Below are 19564 nucleotides of genomic sequence, written 5' to 3'. Positions count from 1 at the left end.
CATCTCCTGTTTTATTCTTGACACACTCCAGAAGTGTGTCTCTATATGGGAGTACAAACTATTAAAAAAGAATGTTCTCATTCTGACCAAAATTGTCAGCTGAGGAAAATACACTCTGGAGGCCTATCCTAAAGGTGTATTTTGTTGCTTTGCAATTTAATCGCTGCAAGTTGGCATCTGAGAATCTCTTAAAAGTTCATCTTCTACCCCAGTGATTTTGCCAGCATTTAATGAGGCTTCTCCACAAAAGCCGACTTTCATTTTGCAATCTACAAAGAAAGCAAAAATAATCTTTCACGTGTCTTGACTGGCCAGGGGAATGTGTACCAGCAGATGGCTACTACTGCAGAAATCTCTTTTTTGATATTTTTTTTAGTGCTGGTTTTTAACTAGACTGTTTCCCTTACAGAATCTATTCCTCCAGGGCTGAGATGAAGGAAGCATAAAAAGCTTCCTAAAATAGGAGACCTTGTTACCAGCCCACCTTGTCAAACACTCGTGTGGGAATGGACAAGTTAAGCAATTGGTGAGATCTCCCTCACACTGGCAGAGGGTTTGAAGCCATCTGAAGAAGAATACGGCTTGAAACACCTCTTAGCAAGAGAAAAGGCAGCTGTCAATTCTCTTAAGGATAGCCAGGGCTTTTTTCTCATAGAACGCTCAGAACGGAGTTCCGGCACCTTTTTTGGATGGAGCCTTGTAGGGTAGGCAAGGCAGGTTGTATGACATGTGTGAGTTCCGGCACCTTTTTCTTTTACAAAAAAAGCACTGAGGATAGCCCACATGCACAGGTAGTCCTTGACTTACAACAATTCATTTAGTGACCATTCAAGGTTACAAGAGCACTTACGACTGTTTTTCACACTTACGACCTGCTCTGCTAGTTATTTACAATTGTACAAAAACTGAAGTTAACTTTCTTTCAGAAATTTGCTCACTTTATGTTTCAGCCATTGGTGGAATTTGGTGAACTCAAGATCTTGCAAATGTTTAGGAGAAATCACCGCAGACCATGACATGGATGCTTTCATCTGAGACTAGAAGCTAAGTATGTTGATATTTGGTTTATGTTGTGGAAAGGTACCTAACAGAATCTTGTTTAAGAGCACAGAGCTCTCAAATGGTTTCCAGACCGGACAGAAAGAAATGCTACAATTAGTCTGTAACTCTATTTGCTGCTAGAATTATGCTACAGCTTCAAAGACAAAATTATGCTTTTTGACCTTAATTATTGTTCCTATAGGGACGCGGTGGCTCAGTGGGTTAGGACGCTGAGCTTGTTGATCAGATGGTCGGCAGTTTGGCAGGTCGAATCCTGCGTGCCGTGTAACAGAGTGAGCACCTGTTACTCATCCCAGCTTCTGCCAACCTAGCAGTTCGAAAGCACGTAAAAATGCAAGTAGAAAAATAGGGACCACTCCGGTGGGAAGGTAACAGCGTTCCGTGCGCCTTTGGCGTCTAGTCATGCCAGCCACATGACCACGGAGACGTCCTCGGACAAGCGCTGGCTCTTTGGCTTTGAAACGGAGATGAGCACCGGCCCCTAGAGTCGGAAACGACTAGCACACATGTGCGGGGGAACCTTTACCTTTACCTTTACCTATTGTTCCTTCTTCCTCTGTAAAACTTTAGTACCAAGCAACCAGGAACATATGATACATGCCAGAGTCCCCAGCTAGAATAATATTTTGATTATAGATATTTTCCCTGCAAATAAATACAATGGCCTGCTCCAACGTTAAACATCCTAGTAATTCCAGACACCTTTGTTTTTGGAGAAGAGCAGTGTTTGCAGATGAAATGAAAGATGAAAACTATTTGCAAACATGAATTGCAAAGGACTTCCTGCTTCAACTGAGTTTCCACTGTGAATCTAAAACCCGCATTCACAGAAATTCAATTACATTTAGATATGCTTTTCATCTTCATTGCAATAAATGTAAACAGGCCTAGGCCAAAAGAATCTCAAAGGTAATTTCATATATTCAAAAACAAACTTAGGCTTACAAAATATTTAGTCTGGAATAGACAGACAGACAGACAGACACACACACACATAAATAATCTTTATTGTCATTACTGTAGACACACTGACACACATTAAAAATGAAATTTTGTTGCTTGCTCTCAAAAGTGAATACATACACAACACACATAGAAATAGGAAGTAAAATGTGAATATTGTAGAGGTAGCCCTCAACTTACGACCACAACTGAGCCCAACATTTCTGTTGCTACTGTAAGTCAGAAATTTGAGAAATGAGTTTTGTCCCTTTTTACAATTTTTCTTGCCACATTTGTTAAGTGAATTACTGCAGAGGTGTTAAATTAGTCACATAGTTGTTAAGTGAATCTGGTTTTCCCATTGATTTTGCTTGTCAGAAGGTTGCAAAAGGTGATCACATGACCCCGGGACATTGCAACTGTCATAAATGTGAGTCAGCTGTTAAGCATCCGAATGTAAATCATGTGTCCATGGGGATGCTGAATGGTCATAACTGTGAAAAATGGTCATAAGTCACTTTGTTCAGTGCTGTTGTAACTTCAAATGGTCACTAAGTGAAATGTTGCAAGTCAAAGACTACCTGTATATGATATCCTCTGGACAGCAAGTGGCCTATATATATTTTCAATCAATCAATCAATCAATCAATCAATCAATCAATCAATCAACCAACCAACCAACCAGCCAACCAGAGGTACCAAGTATTTGGAGCTATTATGTAATTTTGTTCTGCTTGTTTACTCAGATCTATGTGGAAAGGGGAATATACATCAATTGCAGGCAGTGACCACTAAAATAATTATAGGGCAAGTAAAGCTACTGGCATTACATATAGTCAAGACCTTTGTAGGGCTGGGCAAAATGGCCACTTCAGATGTGTTCTAAGAGATTTTTGTCTAAACTTGACAAAAAGATTGCAAAATAGACAGACTTCAAACCTATAACCCCCACTCCCCATTCTTTAAATGTACCTAGTAGATAGATGAAAATTCATGCTGCCTATTATTTTCATCTAATCCATGGAAAAATGGTCAAGGGAACTGGGGATATTTTGAGTAAGAGTGTTTCCTATGAGGGATATGAATATATTTTTTAAATTAAAAAGTCATTTCCTGACAAAAGATTTTTTTGTAAATTGGATGGTAGGTCGCAGTCAGCAACCTATTATTGTGGTTCAGGATTGAAAAAAGGGCTTATGTTTAATTTCTAGTGTTTCCCTATGGCCGGAACTCAAAAGGTATCTTGAGTTATGTTCTCTAAATGCAGCCCATCCTGAACATCCAATGAAACATCCTGAGGGGAAGGGGGCTGCTTTATTCCAAGTCTCATTTTCTGTGGATAAAAATAAATATAAAATAGTAGCTTATTTTTTAAAATGAACTCTGGGTAGCTATAGCCAGGACTTTTTTTCTCATAGAACGCTCAGAACGGAGTTCCGGCACCTTTTTTGGATGGAACCTTGTAGGGTAGGCAAGGCGGGTTGTATGACATGTGTGAGTTCCGGCACCTTTTTCTTTTACAAAAAAAGCACTGGCTATAGTACATAATTTTTTGCCATTGTGCTGGGATAAACTGAGACTCTAAAAGTAAGTGGGGTGGTGGTGGTGGGAATAAATCATACATGATTCTCCCAAGCATTTTGAGGACCAGCAAAATTTTTCATGAATACTGCATCCAGTTCTGGTCAACTGGAAAAAATGCAGAGAAGTGTAACAAGAATGATTAGGGGGCTAGAGGCTAAACCATACGAAGAATGGTTACAAGTATTGATATGTCTAGTGAGCCTAATGAAAAGAAGACCTAGGGGAGACATGATAGCAGTGCTTCAATATCTCAGGGGCTTCCACAAAGAAGAGGGAGTCAACCTATTCTCCAAAGCATCAGAAGGCAAGACAAGAAACAATGGATGGAAACTAACCAAGGAGAGAAGCAACCTAGAACTAAGGGGAAAATTTCTAACGGTGAGAGCAATCAACCAATGGAATAACTTGCCTTCAGAAGTTGTGGGTGCTCCATCACTGGAGGCTCTCAAAAAGAGGTTGGAAAACCATTTGTCCGAAATGTTATAGGGTCTGGGAGTTGAATTAGAAGACCTTCAAGGTCCCCTCCAACTCTATTATTGTTTGTTCTATGAATTCTCCCAAAGTTATTGTCATGGAAATTAGCCAATGTTTTCCAGGTTGAGGCACAACCAAGCTAAAACTAAAACTAAAAAAAAGCTCAAAAAAAGAAAAATATTCAGAGCAATTTCAAAAGCAATGTCTTCTTCCTTTTGGAAGACGATATTGAGAGAATGCACACATTTTACATTTTCTAAGGGTCTGCAAAGCTCATTAAAACATGGATTTTGTTTAGGCATGTTTTGAAATCTTTGGGGTGCTGGCTTAAAATCCTTTTACAGTTTCAATGCTCTTATATGGATTTGGAAAAAGAGGATTGCTACAGTATATTGGGCACTGAATCCTTGTCTGGAAAGAAGAAACTGTTTCTAAAATTTGCATAGGACATTTTATTACTGCGGAGAGGAGCTAGAGCAAATAAGAATCAGAAACAATGTTGTGCCATAAGAGAGGGTTGCTGATGAAGATACTGTAGTTAAAGCATCAGTAGCCTTTAAGACAAGATCATGGCATCTGGCCCTCTCAATTCCTGGCAAATAGATGGGGAAGAAATGGAGGTAGTGACAGATTTTATTTTCCTGGGCTCCAAGATCACTGCAGATGGGGACTGTAGCCAAGAAATTAAAAGACGCTTGCTCCTTGGGAGGAAAGCCATGGCAAATCTAGACAGCACACTAAAAAGCAGAGACATCACCCTGTCAACAAAAGTGTGTATAGTCAAGGCTATGGTCTTCCCAGTTGCAATGTATGGCAGTGAAACCTGGACCATAAGAAAGGCTGAGCGCCAAAGAATTGAAGCCTTTGAACTCTGGTGCTGGAGAAGACTTCTGCGAGTCCCTTAGACTGCAAAGCGATCAAACTGGTCAGTCCTAGAGGAGATCAACCCTGACTACTCTTTAGAAGGCCAGATCCTGAAGTTGAAACTCAAAATACTTTGGCCACCTAATGAGAAGGAAGGACTCACTGGAGAAGAGCCTAATGCTGGCAAAGGTTGAGGGCAAGAGAAGAAGGGGACGACAGAGAATGAGGTGGCTGGATGGAGTCACTGAAGCAGTAGGTGTGAGCTTAAATGGACTCCAGAAGATGGTAGAGGACAGGAAGGCCTGGAGGAATGTTGTCCATAGGGTTGCGATGGGTCGGACATAACTTCGCAACAAACAACAACAACAAAGCCTTTAATATTGAGAGTATAATTTGTTTATTCAAAAACTGGTAATATCTTGATTGAAATATGGATTTCCAGAACATTTTGTATTGGGTTGCGGTTGATTAAGGGTGTGTGTGCGTGTGATTAGGAGCCCCCTGGACCGTCTACCTGCAGGGACACAGTGTGCCTCTATTCCTAATTACAGCAGCCCCACTTTTTCCAACTTTCTACCAAACCTGAATAAGAGACCCTGCTGCTTTAAGCAATCTTTAAAACAGCTCCTCAAGCATTGGTGGCTTTCTTCTGATTAGAAGAAAGAAGCTTAAAGGGCAGAGATGGCCTTCAGGGGAGATCCAAATGCTTCTTCCAAATCATTTTTGAAGCAGGCACAGCTCTGTTCTGTGCCAGGGGTGCTAAAGAAGAACTTTGTTTCAACAACAACAACAAAATGATGTTCTTTCCTTACTTCACAGAATCAGCTGTTGAAAAGGCTTTATAACCCATGTCTTCATTAGCGAGGGCAAACCTCACTATCTCCATTCAATACTGGCTGGTTCCAGTTGCCGAAGTGCACAAAATGAATATGGGGATCAGAACCAGCTCCCCTCCAGATCTCAATCACTTTATAGAAATTTGATAAATGGCCTCGTGTATCTTTAAAGCCATTTAATATTAAAATTACAGGCCGATGTTCTATATGGTAATTAAAAGCCATTTGCAAACTAACAGCTGACTGGATTTACCTTTACAGATTTCATTAGAGTAGGCTTAAATAGTGTAATCCTAGTAGGTCCCAATGTATAGCTTCTGGGTCAGGAGTATTTGCATCTTTATTACAGAAAAGGCAAGGTGGTGACCACCACCATGCAATTGAAGTCCTGTCCCAGTTTTTGGTCTGTTGTGGTATAAATCATATCCACAAGAAGTAAGCTGTTTTAAGGAGTGTGCAAAAGATTTTAAGCTCAAAATGTTCTGCCCTTATTTTGTTACAGAGTACAGAGTCCCTGGGTTCTGCTGTCAAGTCTACCACTTCAGAAGCCTGGAATGGCTGTTTTGAACTTTGTAGAATGATTGGAACATTTCCAGGTAGGTAGGAAGCACCAGCACCAAATTGAAAAACAATGGTTTTGAGCTTCAAACATGACATTCTGAGCATGTAACACCTGAAATTCTTTCTTAGAAGTCCTTCTACATCTTTCTTAACTGTTCTTGTGCCACAGCTGGTCCATTTGCTGCTTCTTCAGCCTGTTTCAGTTCCAAAATATCAGAGGAGATGCACAAGGGGGGGCGGGAATGGTTAAAACAGCCCAAATGGTGACCACAACCATATGACTGAAGCCCTTTCCCTTTTATTTAATGTGCATTGTCTACCACAATGCACATTAAAAATATTGTTCTGTACCAGCCTGCTACCGGCCCTGCAGAAAAGGCAGGGACAACCCCTTTACAAACGGCAAGAGGCTGGAATTACGCCTGCCAAATTTATTCACATAAAACAGAGCAAGACAAGACACCAACCATAAAACATGAGCTAAGAAGCAGGAACAATCCAAGTGGTTGCCTTCAGCAAACCAGCCCTCCCACACATTCCCCTTAAATACAGTTCAGGGTGTGGCCTCTCTGTGCCTCCTTCCGAGGTGCCCCATTGCCTTCCTCTGTTTACTCCTGACTGACTGCCTCCTGCGTCGGGCGTCCTTGAACAGGGCCAGCTGTGGGTCATCTTCATCCACGCTGTCAGGCTCACACAGCTGGGTCTGCATCGTGACCAGATGAGAGGGGCCTTGCTGGGGGCTCTCATCAAGCTGTCCAATCCCCTCAGCAAGCTCTTCAACACCCCCTCCTCCTCCTCTGAGTCGTCCGACCCAACTGCCGAACCCACAGGCTGACCCTGAATCACAACAAATATGGGAGAGGGTTTTCCATGGGCCGGGCTACAATATTGATTGTTCTGACCAACCAATGGAGGCATCCACTGATGCAGGCAAAAAATGAAGACAGTATTGTAGAGTGTAGCACGCACCGTTTTTTTTTTATGGAAGAACAATGCAGACTTCAGTTTTTATCACTGAAATCAGTATGACATCATGGAGCTGAAAGCATACAGTGGAACGACTCAGTGAGGCCAAAGCTTGTCATAATACAAGAAAAAAAAGCTAGAATCCTTTCTTGTTGTATAGAATGTGATAATCTGGGATAAAATGGGCTTCTACTGATGTGCATGATACTGCTTCAGCGGGAAAGAGGAAATAAATAGAAATATTTGCCCAAATTTTGTTTTAAAAGGTATTATTTATTTATTATTTTTATTTTTTTATTTTAATTCCATTTATATCCCGCCCTTCTCCGAAGACTCAGGGCGGCTTACAAGCTTAGCAGTATTAGAATTTGTGATGCCTCTTTTGACCAAAATTAGTAGAGAAAGGATGAATAGAAGGAATATGTATGTATGTGCGTGTGCGTGTACAAATATACATACACACATATGCATATGCATATACTGTACATACAAACACACCCATACATACACACACACACACACACACACACACAGGAAATACACATACACAAACTTTTCTTGTACAAAAAAGGAGGGCAACTGGGGAAGGAAATCAGAGGAGATGAGGGTCCCACCACAGATATAACTGGAAGTATATAATCTGTGTGGGTTATGCTCACCTGATCCTAACATATGTTCCTCGTTTAATGCTTCAGAAAGCAAATTAAAAACAAAACACAAACATAAAGTTAATAACATAATAACTTTGCCTCATACACACTTCTTGACCCTAATCCTAACCTTAACACAGAGTTAAATCAAACGCTAGCCCTCACTCCAGAGATGACCACAGATATAGAAGAAAAACCTTAGGCTAGAAGTTCCAAGGTAATTCCAGAAGCTGAAAAGTAAACCTATATAGATTTTCTTTGATTTAGTTATCTTACTCAGCTGATTCAAGGTTGACTCAGCCTTCCATCCTTCTGAGGATGGTAAAATGAGGACTCCAATTGTTCAGGGCAATATGCTGACTCTGTAAACCGCTTAGAGTGGGCTGTAAAGCACTGTGAAGCGGTATATAAGTGCTATTTTCCTGGATAGAAAAGCGTAAAATGGAAAACTGCATGGACATGTAGTATTTTACTGTAAATATTCTGGTTTTGGCATCACCAAAGAAACCTTTTTTGACTGTGTAAAATCAGACTAGTATTACAGTATTAAGTTGAAATAACGTTCAATACAGCAACCACATTTTCTTAAAATATAGTAATTCCTATTAAAGCTTAAAAATATAAAGCTACAAAATTAACACAAATTATAAATATAAATATAAAAATAAATCATGCAAATAGAAAAAAGTGGGGGGGAGGAAAAATATAAGGAAAAAAGATGTATAAAGAAATGGTTTCCACTTTGATCAAAATAACTACAGCACTTTCAGTAATTTATTACGTTCTCTAACATTTCAAATAAAGATCTTCAATCCATATCTGTCTGTCTGTCTGTCTGTCTGTCTGTCTGTCTGTCTGTCTATCTATCTATCTATCTACAGTATCTATCTATCTATCTATCTATCTATCTATCTATCTATCTATCTATCTATCTATCTATCTATCTATCTATCTATCTATCTATCTATCTATCTACAGTATCTATCTATCTATCTATCTACAGTATCTATCTATCTATCTATCTATCTATCTATCTATCTATCTATCATCTATCTATCTATCTATCTATCTATCTATCTATCTATCTATCTATCTATCTATCTATCCATCCATCCATCCATCTATATTAAAACAAATCAATTTATTTCTTTATGAGAAAAATACCTCTTCTTCCCATGATTTATATACCGGTATATAAAAATACATCACTGAAACTTAATAAAAAAATAATCCATTTTATAGCTACCAGAAACAACATATTAAAAATCTTGATCTTTAATCTCTTCAAATAGTGTTCCACAAGTTAATTTTTTATCATTTTCTCTTCATTTCCTTGCATAAACTCCTTAGCAAATTTAACACTTTCCTTCAATTGTAACACCATATCTTATCACTTTCTCTAAAAATGGAACAAAACATATCTTCTTCCCATCCCCTATCTATAAACAAATCTTTAAAGGCTTGTCATTCAATTCTAGTCAAGAAATTTTCTTTAAAAGCTACTAGAAAAAAACATATATTTTAATTTTGATTGAATAAACCAACTTTATGTTCCTTCTTTTTGCTTTTAAAACTCCTTTTAAGTAGTGTCCCAAAAGTTTATTTCTTTTCATTTTCTCTATATGATTTATTAGGATTTTCTTCATAATACAACACATCTACTTGGTAAGTCCAAGATAAGAAAGTTCTCCAAGTCTCTCTTCTGAGTTGAAAGCCACACATCCAAGTCACTCTTCTGACATTATTTGTGTGTCTCTTTTAGCTATTAAAACTTCAGCCACATCTTTGTAACATCTTTGTCCATATAGCCTGTCATTTTAAAATCTATATCCCAAACAGCCTGACTCTCAGTTGTATCCTCTTCCATCTCCTCTTTTAAACCCATTTTATAATAACAGACAATTGTAAGAGAATGTTCTGAATACATTGTTGGCAAATATCCTTACATTCTTCTGGAGTTAAAATATTTCACATCAAGATGAGAAGGGGATATCAAAAGCTTCTAGCTTCAGTTTTTAAAGTCAAGGTTTACCCACAAAGCAGATTGTCCAGCCCCAGCCCAAGCACACTGTTGGAATACATGTTGGAATGATTTTGTATTGCAACAACTCCAGAATTATTCAGTCAGTAGATGGTAGTGTTTAGTTTGCATCTATGGTTATGTTCCTTTATGTTCTGAGGAGAGTTTCCTGCGACAGTTGAAACTGTTAAGCAGCAAGGCCCATGGTGACTGTACACTGTACACTTTATTTGATTTGTATGGCTACGTAATTATCCTCTGCTACCATTTCTATATCATAAAACAGAATTTCTCATACATACTTGGAAAGATTAATTGGTGAGCATCATCAGTACAGAATGGAAGTAAAACACATTTTGCTGCAAATAATGAATAAGGTAGTCTAGACCAGCGCCCCCCCCCCCACCTTTTGGGCACCATGGACTGATTCCATGGAGAGAGGTTTATCTGTGGATCAGAGGGAGCTTGGTTTCACATGCTTCCTGGATCCCTCGGATGGAGTTTCATTTGTTTGTGCGGCCTGGTTTCTGGCATGCTGCGGCCCAATGTCAGTCCATGGACTGGAAGTTGGGGACCCATGGTCTAGACATCACACAGGAAACTTTCCCTCCATCAGAAAGGTTACTGTCTATGGTTTGATAACAGCACCGGGGCCATACACAGAGCTTTCAGCATAGGGCGCTTTTTCTTCCTGCATAGCCCCAACCCAAGTAATTGCAGCCTCCGGAGGCTTTTCCTAAGCTTGGAGATACCCTGGAGAATTTCCACTCCTCAAATCCAGCTGGATTCTTCCACCAATCCTGTGAGTCCCTATATGGTGCGTTCTTGTAACCCTAAAAATGACCTCAGACATTGATTCAGGGCTGATTGCAAGAAATGCAATCAGATGATGGTCTGAGATGGATTACAACCAACTTTCATTTTAACTTCACAATGCCTTGGTAAAACTACTCTTGGAATACTGCATCCAGTTCTAGTCACCATATTATAAGAAAGATGTTGAGACTCTGGAAACAGTGCACAGAAGAGCAACAAAGATGATTAGGGGACTGGAAGCTAAAATGTATAAAGAACGGTTGCAGGAATTGAGTACGTCTAGTTTAAGGAAAAGAAGGACTATGGGTGACATGATAGCAACATTCCAATATCTCAGGGGCTGCCACAAAGAAGAGGAAGTCAACCTAGTCTCCAAAGCACCTGAAAGCAGGACAAGAGGCAATGGATGGAAACTAATCAAGGAGAGAAGCAACCTAGAACTAAGGAGAAATTTCCTGACAGTTAGAACAATTAATCAGTGGAACAACCTGCCTCCAGAAGCTGTGAATTCTCCAACACTGGAAGTTTTTAAGAAGAGATTGGACCACCATTTGTCTGAAATGATATCATTTTCCTTGCCTCAGCAGGGGTTTGGACTAGAAGACCTCTAAGGTCCCTTCCAACTCTGTTATTCTGTATTCTATATTTTTGGGACTGACCTCTGGAAGCTATCACAGCATTCATGAGAAAACAATGAAAGGAAGGCAACTCAGTCAGAGAGCAGGCACTGATTGCACTCAAGAATTCTAATTAAATATATACATTTTTGACATAATTATTATTCTTTTAACTCCATGTATGCAAATATAACTACCCCGTTCCCCATCTTTGTAAGCCTGAAAAAGAGAACGTGAAAGGAGGTTATGGTTCACTTTTATCAAAAACCAAAAGGTTTTACGCAGTAATTGAGGATTAATTACGCAGTAATTGAGGATGGAAACCTATATCAAATACCAACACAGGATGCACTTTCCAATGCCACTTTTTTCTCCTGGGTGATTTGGAGTGGACAACAGTCAATGTGAAGTCTGTAAGACCCACAGTTTCTGTTGCTTCTTTCTAACGAGGCAAAACTCCTCCACTCTTGTAAAGCTTCTGCTGTAAAACCTTCTAATTTGAAGAAAGCTTCACACCGAAACTCAGCCTCCTCTTCCTTTATTTCCCTGCTTAGACACTCTTATAGGGAGTGTATATAAGAGTCAAAACAGTCAAGATGGCATCCAGAACCAGGTGATTAAAGCCTTTTTGTGTGTGTGTTATGATTGCCCTCTTGATCTGCCATCTTGGCTTTTCTAACGGCTTATGTATGCTTCCTATTCTCATGCAAATATAAGTCCTCTTCATCCAGGTGACTCTCTGCTTGATTTCATTGGTCAACCTCCTCCAGATTTTTTTTCTCTAGGGGATTCACATAACTATTAATTTCAACAGCTCATCAGAGCAGATCCCTGTGTGAATGGGGAAAAGGTAACATCTTCTTAGTTGAGTTCAGCTCAACTTGTGGTGATTTCATGGATACACACAGGTAGTTTTCTTGGAAGAATGGAAGAACTTTGTCTTGACCTTCAACTGTTAACCAGGTCTGACACTGTTAAAATTGCTGAGGTTGAGTCACACTGGGTTAGGTTCCGCTATCTACTGTGTAACTCATATTTTGGATGGCAATCATACAGAAATATCGAGTGTGATGTGATAGCTAATGTTGAAAAAAGCTGGAAGATTCTAGTCTAACTTTTGTCACAGAAGCTCACTGGTCACTTAGCCGAATCTACCTCACAAGCATTGTGAGGGGAAACAGATCTTCTCCTTCATTTAGAAAGAACTGCACACCAGATAAAAATACCATTTGCTGCTGTCTTCTTAGCCTAACTGTAACCCTAACCCCAGGTAAAATCCCACTGGGTTCCAATATAGACTTCATTTATGGCTTATTCCTTCTGTTATCTTGAAGATCTTTTCCAATACTTAGCTTCAATGCATGAACAATTTTATTAGAAATAATACACTATGGCCAGATGGTCCCTCATACGTGAAGAGCTGTACAGGTAGTCCTCGAATTACATCAGTTCACTTAGTGACCTTCAAAGTTACAGTGGCACTGAGAAAAATGACTTATGACAGTTTTTCACACTTATGACCCTTGGGGCATCCTCATGGCCACGTGATCATAATTCAAACGCTTGACAGCTGACTCACATTTATAACGGTTGCTGTGTCCCGGGGTCATGTGATCGCCTTTTGTAACTGTCTTACAAGCAAAGTCAATGGGGAAACCAGATTCACTTAACCACCGTGTTACTAACTTAACAACTGCAGTGATTCACTTGACAACCGTGACAAGGAAGGTTGTAAAATGGGGAAGACTCACTTAACAAATGTCTCACTTAGCAACAGAGATTTTGGCCTCCATTGTGGCGGTAAGTCAGGGACTACCGGTATGAAACCAAGGATGGATATTGATAGTGTGTGTGGTCATAAAAATGAACACAAAAACATATACTTGAGGCTGCCATTGCGCACGTACACAAACACACACACACACACACACAAATTTATGAAGAGGCATTAATGAACGACCCAGAACTTATGAACATGGAAGAAGAGAAGAAAAAGAAGAGAGGAAATAGGAAGAAGAGGAAGAGGATTGTCTACTGACTGGTGTTTCATTATCTCATCTGGTTTCCTCATCTATTCCTACCAGCTCCTTCTGCCCTTATCCCCGTGACCAGTCTCCTTCCCTTCACAACTCTATCTTGGTTTTTCGTCTTTTTTCCACAATCTGCCTCCTAATCACTGTCATTCTTTTCCCACCTGCAAACTACTTTTGACTCCCCTGGGGAAGAAACTGTACCCTCTCACTTTTTGCAAACCAACCTTCAGCACAATGAGAAACACAGTCATTAGGCATTAATGAGCTGTTAATACATTTCCTATTTTCCAAGGAAAGTTGCAGAAATAAACCAGCCCGATTACAAAGATAGAAGTAAACATTTTGAGGATCCACTCATCTCCTTTGGCAGAGATACTGGTAACAAAAACATTTTGTCCCTTGGCTGGGCCCATTCAGTAGGAAAGGACCTTGGGGAGAAAATGAGAGAGTAGCAATGAAAAAGTAATTTTAAAATAAGGCTGGGAAAATCAGCTAAGACCTCCACATAACAATGATAAATAATAAGGTCAAGAAGTTCTAAAGAATTAAGAGTAATTAAGAAAAAAAGAAGGAAAATATTGTCGCCCCATTATAGTCCTGAGTATATCACATGTAGCAAAAAAATCAACCCAAAGTGTAGTGGTATTAACTGTGAGGATATTTTTAATGAACAAGGTACACGGACTGATGCACCTACCAGTATATATGTAAGGCATATACTGAAATACAATAAGTGTGCATACGTAGAAATGTGCAAATGCAGGCTGGAAGGAAATGGAAGGTGGAAGTTTGAAGAGAAACAGAAATAACTGTGCTGTAGCAGCTATTTCTTAATACAATTCTCTAGCAAAAGAAATACGTCTAGCACACTCACCTAAATATTATCAGTCCTCTATTTAAAAGGAAGCTTGGGAAATTTCAAAACAAGTGCCATTCGTAACTTGACACTACGCACAAAATATCTGACTTTTTTTTCCTGCAAGAATCTAGGCCATTAAATTGCAGGGAGCAGAGCTTGTTTAGCTAAAAGACATCACACTTTTTTTGTTTATGACTTCTCCCATCACAAGGACTACATAGGCTGCTTGAAGGCCTGAAGGTGCTCCCTTTTCTACATTACCACAACGGGCACTTAGAATTTATGGGTCCTTTTTAACCTGGGGAATGGATGGTTGGCTACCCATGTCAACAAGCTTTCTTCAATTAGAGGTTATTCACTTGGCACGTGGATTAATTATTAATGAACACTGGATAGAGCTCATTGGTAAATTGTTTCCTTCAGTAACTTTATAGAGGCCACGTTCTCCTTTCTCTGGGGAAAACGCTTCGTCATTGTAATTTTTAGGAAACTAATCATGCCATCTTTATCACTGCGCTTCTGATCAGTAATGGCCCTGCAGAATTCATGATACAGCTTTAAAAAAAAGGCTTGGAGCACCAGCTAATAGTCATGCAAGGCTCTTTCCATTTTGTATCTGAGGAGAATGACTGGAAAAATCTGGCCCTTAGGGTGCTCCGTGTGGCTGTTTTGCAAAAGTTTTGGGTAGAGACTTACTGCCTTACTGCTATTCAAACAGATACTGTAAGGGCTAGATTAAACCTGCCCTTTAGTGTGTGTGGATATATTTTATCTTCTCCCACCTTCATACTGCGAGCCCTGAACACTTTTCTACAAAATCAAATATACACACTTGCAAGGGAGATTGAATTACTTAGCATACCTTTGCTGCCTACCATGGTGTTTCTTTGGGATGGATACATATGCAATAGATTAAGTAACTAGAATTCAAATTTTCTGTCTGTTTGTCATTTCAATACACTTAATCATGTATTCCAATCAAATGCAAAATACAGAGCTAAAAACTATTATCTAGATTGTTAGTGTACAGTTCAACTGCCCTTTCTGCTTCCTCTAACTGGTCCAAAGAAAATATTTGCATACTTGTGACCTTCCACTCAGTGCCAAAAATATGATTTTTTCTTTGAAAACAGAACATCAGACATGTTCCCCTTCTTTTGTAATCTTATTAATTTCTGAAGTCCCAGCTACTTATCAGCATCTAGCTGACTTGGCTCTCTGCCAAAAGCTAATCCTTGAGGGATGGGAGACCACAAGAAAATCCCAAATTGTTAGGTTAAAAACCAAAGCAAGCAGTGGCAAAATGACTTCTGTAAGGCTGCCAAAAGACCTTTTCAGCTGCTGCCCACAGTCATCTTGATTAGAACTCAAAACTAAACCTATTTGTCTCTTCAAACAAAGCTCTATATTTGTTCTTTGTTCTCCTTCTATATTCTTTCATTGTTCTCTTCAGGCAAGGATGAAAGAGGTGAAAAACTGCATTGTAGCTATGCAAGATGCCACAAAATATTTCATTTGTAAAACAATGAATGTTTTTGGCTTTTATTTTCATTTACATCTGAGAATCTGCCTTTCCAACTGATAAATGCTGCTACGGTATGTATAAGAGTAATTAGAACCTTACAAAACTGAGAAGACCCCAAATTTGATTCCTTTTGTCTTCTCTCACTCAATTCTCCTCAAACCCAGATGTCTTCCATCTCCCTTTTTTGTTGCGACAGGAAAATTCAGGCCTACAGGGGTGTGCAGAAAGTCATTGTGATGTTGTGACAGAAGCTCCAGCCAGTTTTTATGGGCATCGTGGCTGCCATCTTACTTTTCTGAACCCTACTCTTCGGACATCCCTGAAGACACCTCAAACTCCAGCCCATGGATTGATCCCTTCTTCATGCAGTGATCAAGAGTTGTCCTTTTTTAAAAAAAAGGAACCAAAGCAGGGATCCACATTTTCTTGTATGTCTACTGTTTTCTATATTCTTTTAAAATGTATCATCATCACTGTCAAGATGAAGGCCATGAATGTTCTATGGAAGTTGTGTCTCCCTTTAAACTGAAGGAACAGAGGTTTAATTCTAGATCTCCAGGGCCAGTTTATGGCTCTTCCAGTTTAAGCTCCTGAGTTAAATCCATGGCTCTTGGGGCAGAGTTCCAATTACACAGTTATGCCTACTAGTTTGATTTTGTTTTTTACACTCCACCCCGCCCCCATTTTAATCCCAAAGGCCACCTAGGATAGATGGCTCTGATGCCCTCAGCTTCATTAATGCTGACTACTGGATGAATTTTGAAATGCAGAGAATTTCCCCCCCCAAACCATGGGATTTGAGGAGGGTGTGTGTGAATGTTGTCCAACTTGATGGATGTGCAGAGCCTGAAGAAGAACTCGAGTAATGGCTGCTGGCATTACTCTCATGTGGCTACCTGGGATTCTTCTGCCTGAGGCCTGCCCATTGCAGGGCAAGCCCCTTGGCCTTGCATTCATCTTCTGACCAAACCACGCTTGAAAAGCAACAGCTCATGTTGGATGGAGGCTCCAGAGGCAGCAGGACATTTACCCCTTATGGGCAGAACCACGCTGGAGTAAGATATGGATCCCCCAATGACCTTGATTCCTGACCTTGGATCTCTGCACACTTTTCGTTTGGGCCATGCTGCTTGCTTGCCTTTAGTGATCAACTAGCTTCCCTCCTGCTGAGATTTGGGTGGGTGGGTGGGGTCTCCTGAAACTGTCTCTGGCCGTTTGTCCTTAGAACAATGACGGACCTTGGGGGTGCCCTGGAGAGCAGAAATGCGACTCTATTTATTCTCTTAAGATGCTTGAAGCCAGGTAGCTTTAAATTCCTACATTTCTTCTAGTCAAGTCTACCAGTTCTTTGTTAAAAACCTGCTTTGTTGTTTTTTCCTGGCAGATGCAGGAAACTATTAGCTACCACTTTCTTCTGGAACGTTGTTTGGTTTCCCAGCCTGCCTTGCCATCCTGATATGCCCTGTGCTTGCTCCATCCAAATATGGAGCTTATCTTCTACCACAGGGGTAGGCAACCTCGGCTCTTTTATGACTCATGGACTTCAACTCCCAGAATTCCTGAGTCAGCATAGCTGACTCAGGAATTCTGGGAGTTGAAGTCCATGAATCATAAAAGAGCCGAGGTTGCCTACCCCTGTTCTAGTACTAAGGAAACAGGTACCAAATGGGCATGGTTATTTCTGGAGGCTTCAGTTCCGGAGAGACACCAGAATTATTTAAAGACGATCACATTGCTCTGAAACCATCTGATAAGAACTATCTAGTTTCTGCCATATAAAAGATTAGGATATGGAAAAAAAAGAGAAGAAGCCTTGACAAACTTACCAGGCAGTTGAGCTCGGGAAAGACATCAGTGGTGGAGTTAAAGCTTCTCCTTTTAAGGTGTGGACAGCCTGGGATGGTTGAGTGACAGGCTGAGAATGAGTCTGAGTCTCTACTTGCCTTGAGTCCTGAGTTGGTTTAATCCACCGGCTTGTTTCTGGTTTCATCCATTTCCCCTGGATTCCCCATCTTGCCATGTAAACTTTGCAAATGTCGTAGTTCATGGAGGAGTAATATAAAAGGTCCAGAACCAGCAAGACTACAACGAAAAACCCATAGACCCAAACTCCTAACAATGCACTGTAATTGCTGTAGAAAGAGAAGAGAAAGCTGGTGTTAGAAAGGGACTGTTAACGCGCTTTGCTTTCTGCTTCTCTAATTAGGCACTTAAAGCTATGAACTACAGGTAGTCCTCGACTTACAACAGTTCACTTAGTGACCATTCGAAGTTACAATGGCACTGGAAAAAATTGACTTATGAACTTTTTTTCCCCACACTTACGTCCGTTGTAGCATCCCCATGGTCACATGATCAAAATTCAACCACTTGGCAACTGACTCCTATTTACGATGGTTGCAGTGTCCCAGGATGTGAGCCCCTTTTTGCGACCTTCTGACAAGCAACATCAATGGGAAAGCCAGATTCACTTAACAACCATGCTACTAATTTAACAATTGCAGTGATTCACTTAGCAACTGTGGCAAGAAATGGGGCAAGACTTGCTTAACAAGTGTCTCAGTTAGCCACAAAAATTTTGGGTTTAATTGTGGTCGTACGTTGAGGACTACCTGTATATAGTTATTATATTCCAGGGGTGTCAAATTCCCGGCCTGCGGGCCTGTTGCATCATGCAGAGGCCATGCCCACCACAGTTCTGGCAATGCAAAAAAAAAACGTCATGATACATTGCAACACGTCACGTGATGCAGCGAGTTTGGCACCCCTGTTATATTCCATGTGTCAATGCCGTTGGAAACTTGACGCCATGTTTCTATCTCTGCTTCTGCTTCTCTTCTTCCCCAAAGTGAAACCAGTGTGCTCAGACTATTTTGCAGCCTCCTGTAACATTGTACACACCTTGCCTAGCTTCAACAAGACGATGGGACATCTGCCTATGACAGGCGGTACATCTTGATGCCCATCAGCAAGGGAAACCAACACACACACCTGCAAAATCTTGAATGGATAGACTAACTCACTGCTATGGCCAGGTCAGGGGAAATCTGGACTCTATGACACCTGGAAACCTTTTAAATGGGATGGTCTAAACCAGTGTTTCTCAATGTCAGCAAATTTAAGATGTGTGGACTGCAACTCCCACAATTCTGCAGCCAACATGAGGAATTTTGGAAGTTGAAGTTCATACTTCTTAAAGATGCTGAGGTTGAAAAACATTGGTGTAGATGAAGTCTGGAAGTTTTTTTCTGTCCCATGGCTTCTTTGAAAAGGCAAATAATCTTGATCAGAGAACTTATTTTGCATCACACAGCCTAAAGAGTGCAGTTCAGGAATCCTATGTTTCAACAACGCCATCCATTAAAAATAATAATTTGCTGGGGAAAAGACTAAAGAAGCTACAAAACACGAAAGGAAACTTCCTCCCTTTATTTTTTTGTTTTGAGACCTTCAAGCTGTGACAGTTCAGCCTGAGTAAAAATTACTCAATATGATTTTGCCAATTGCAGAGTTTGGCCTATGAAAAACAGAGGTCTGCCAAGTAGCTCCCTATTTTTGCATTCCAATATGTGCCTTTTTGATCCAGAGTTCTGCTTCTAGCAATGCTTTGTAAAATGTATTACATTATGCTACTAATTAGATTCACAGCCTACTTCATTTCTGTCCTACATTTCTTCTGTATATGCTGTCTAGAAAGTCATTTACAATCAGATAAGAGTTGATGCAAAAGGTGGGATTGAAAGCATTTTTTACAT

At 40.1% G+C, this 19564-nt stretch overlaps 1 protein-coding gene across 2 annotated transcripts in view; it reads right to left on the bottom strand.

Moving 5' to 3' along the window:
* SHISAL1 (shisa like 1) overlaps positions 1–19564 on the bottom strand; it is a gene marked incomplete at its 3' end in the record, with an annotated part of 59120 nt that overhangs the window by 14471 nt on the left and 25085 nt on the right. The window contains exon 3 of one of the 2 annotated variants that reach the window (XM_081331380.1): positions 17636–17941. In XM_081331380.1, coding sequence (XP_081187506.1) covers positions 17636–17941 — 306 coding nt within the window. Of the gene's footprint in view, positions 1–17631; positions 17942–19564 lie in introns of those variants that run through there. The other variant, XM_081331379.1, reaches the window with a different exon arrangement.

This window comes from Vipera berus, assembly GCF_964194415.1.
Source record: "Vipera berus genome assembly, chromosome: 6".
In the NCBI taxonomy this organism is placed as follows: Eukaryota; Metazoa; Chordata; class Lepidosauria; order Squamata; family Viperidae; genus Vipera; species Vipera berus.
The sequence above is the reverse complement of the archived record's forward strand: the minus strand, read 5'-3'. Positions and strand labels throughout refer to the sequence as shown.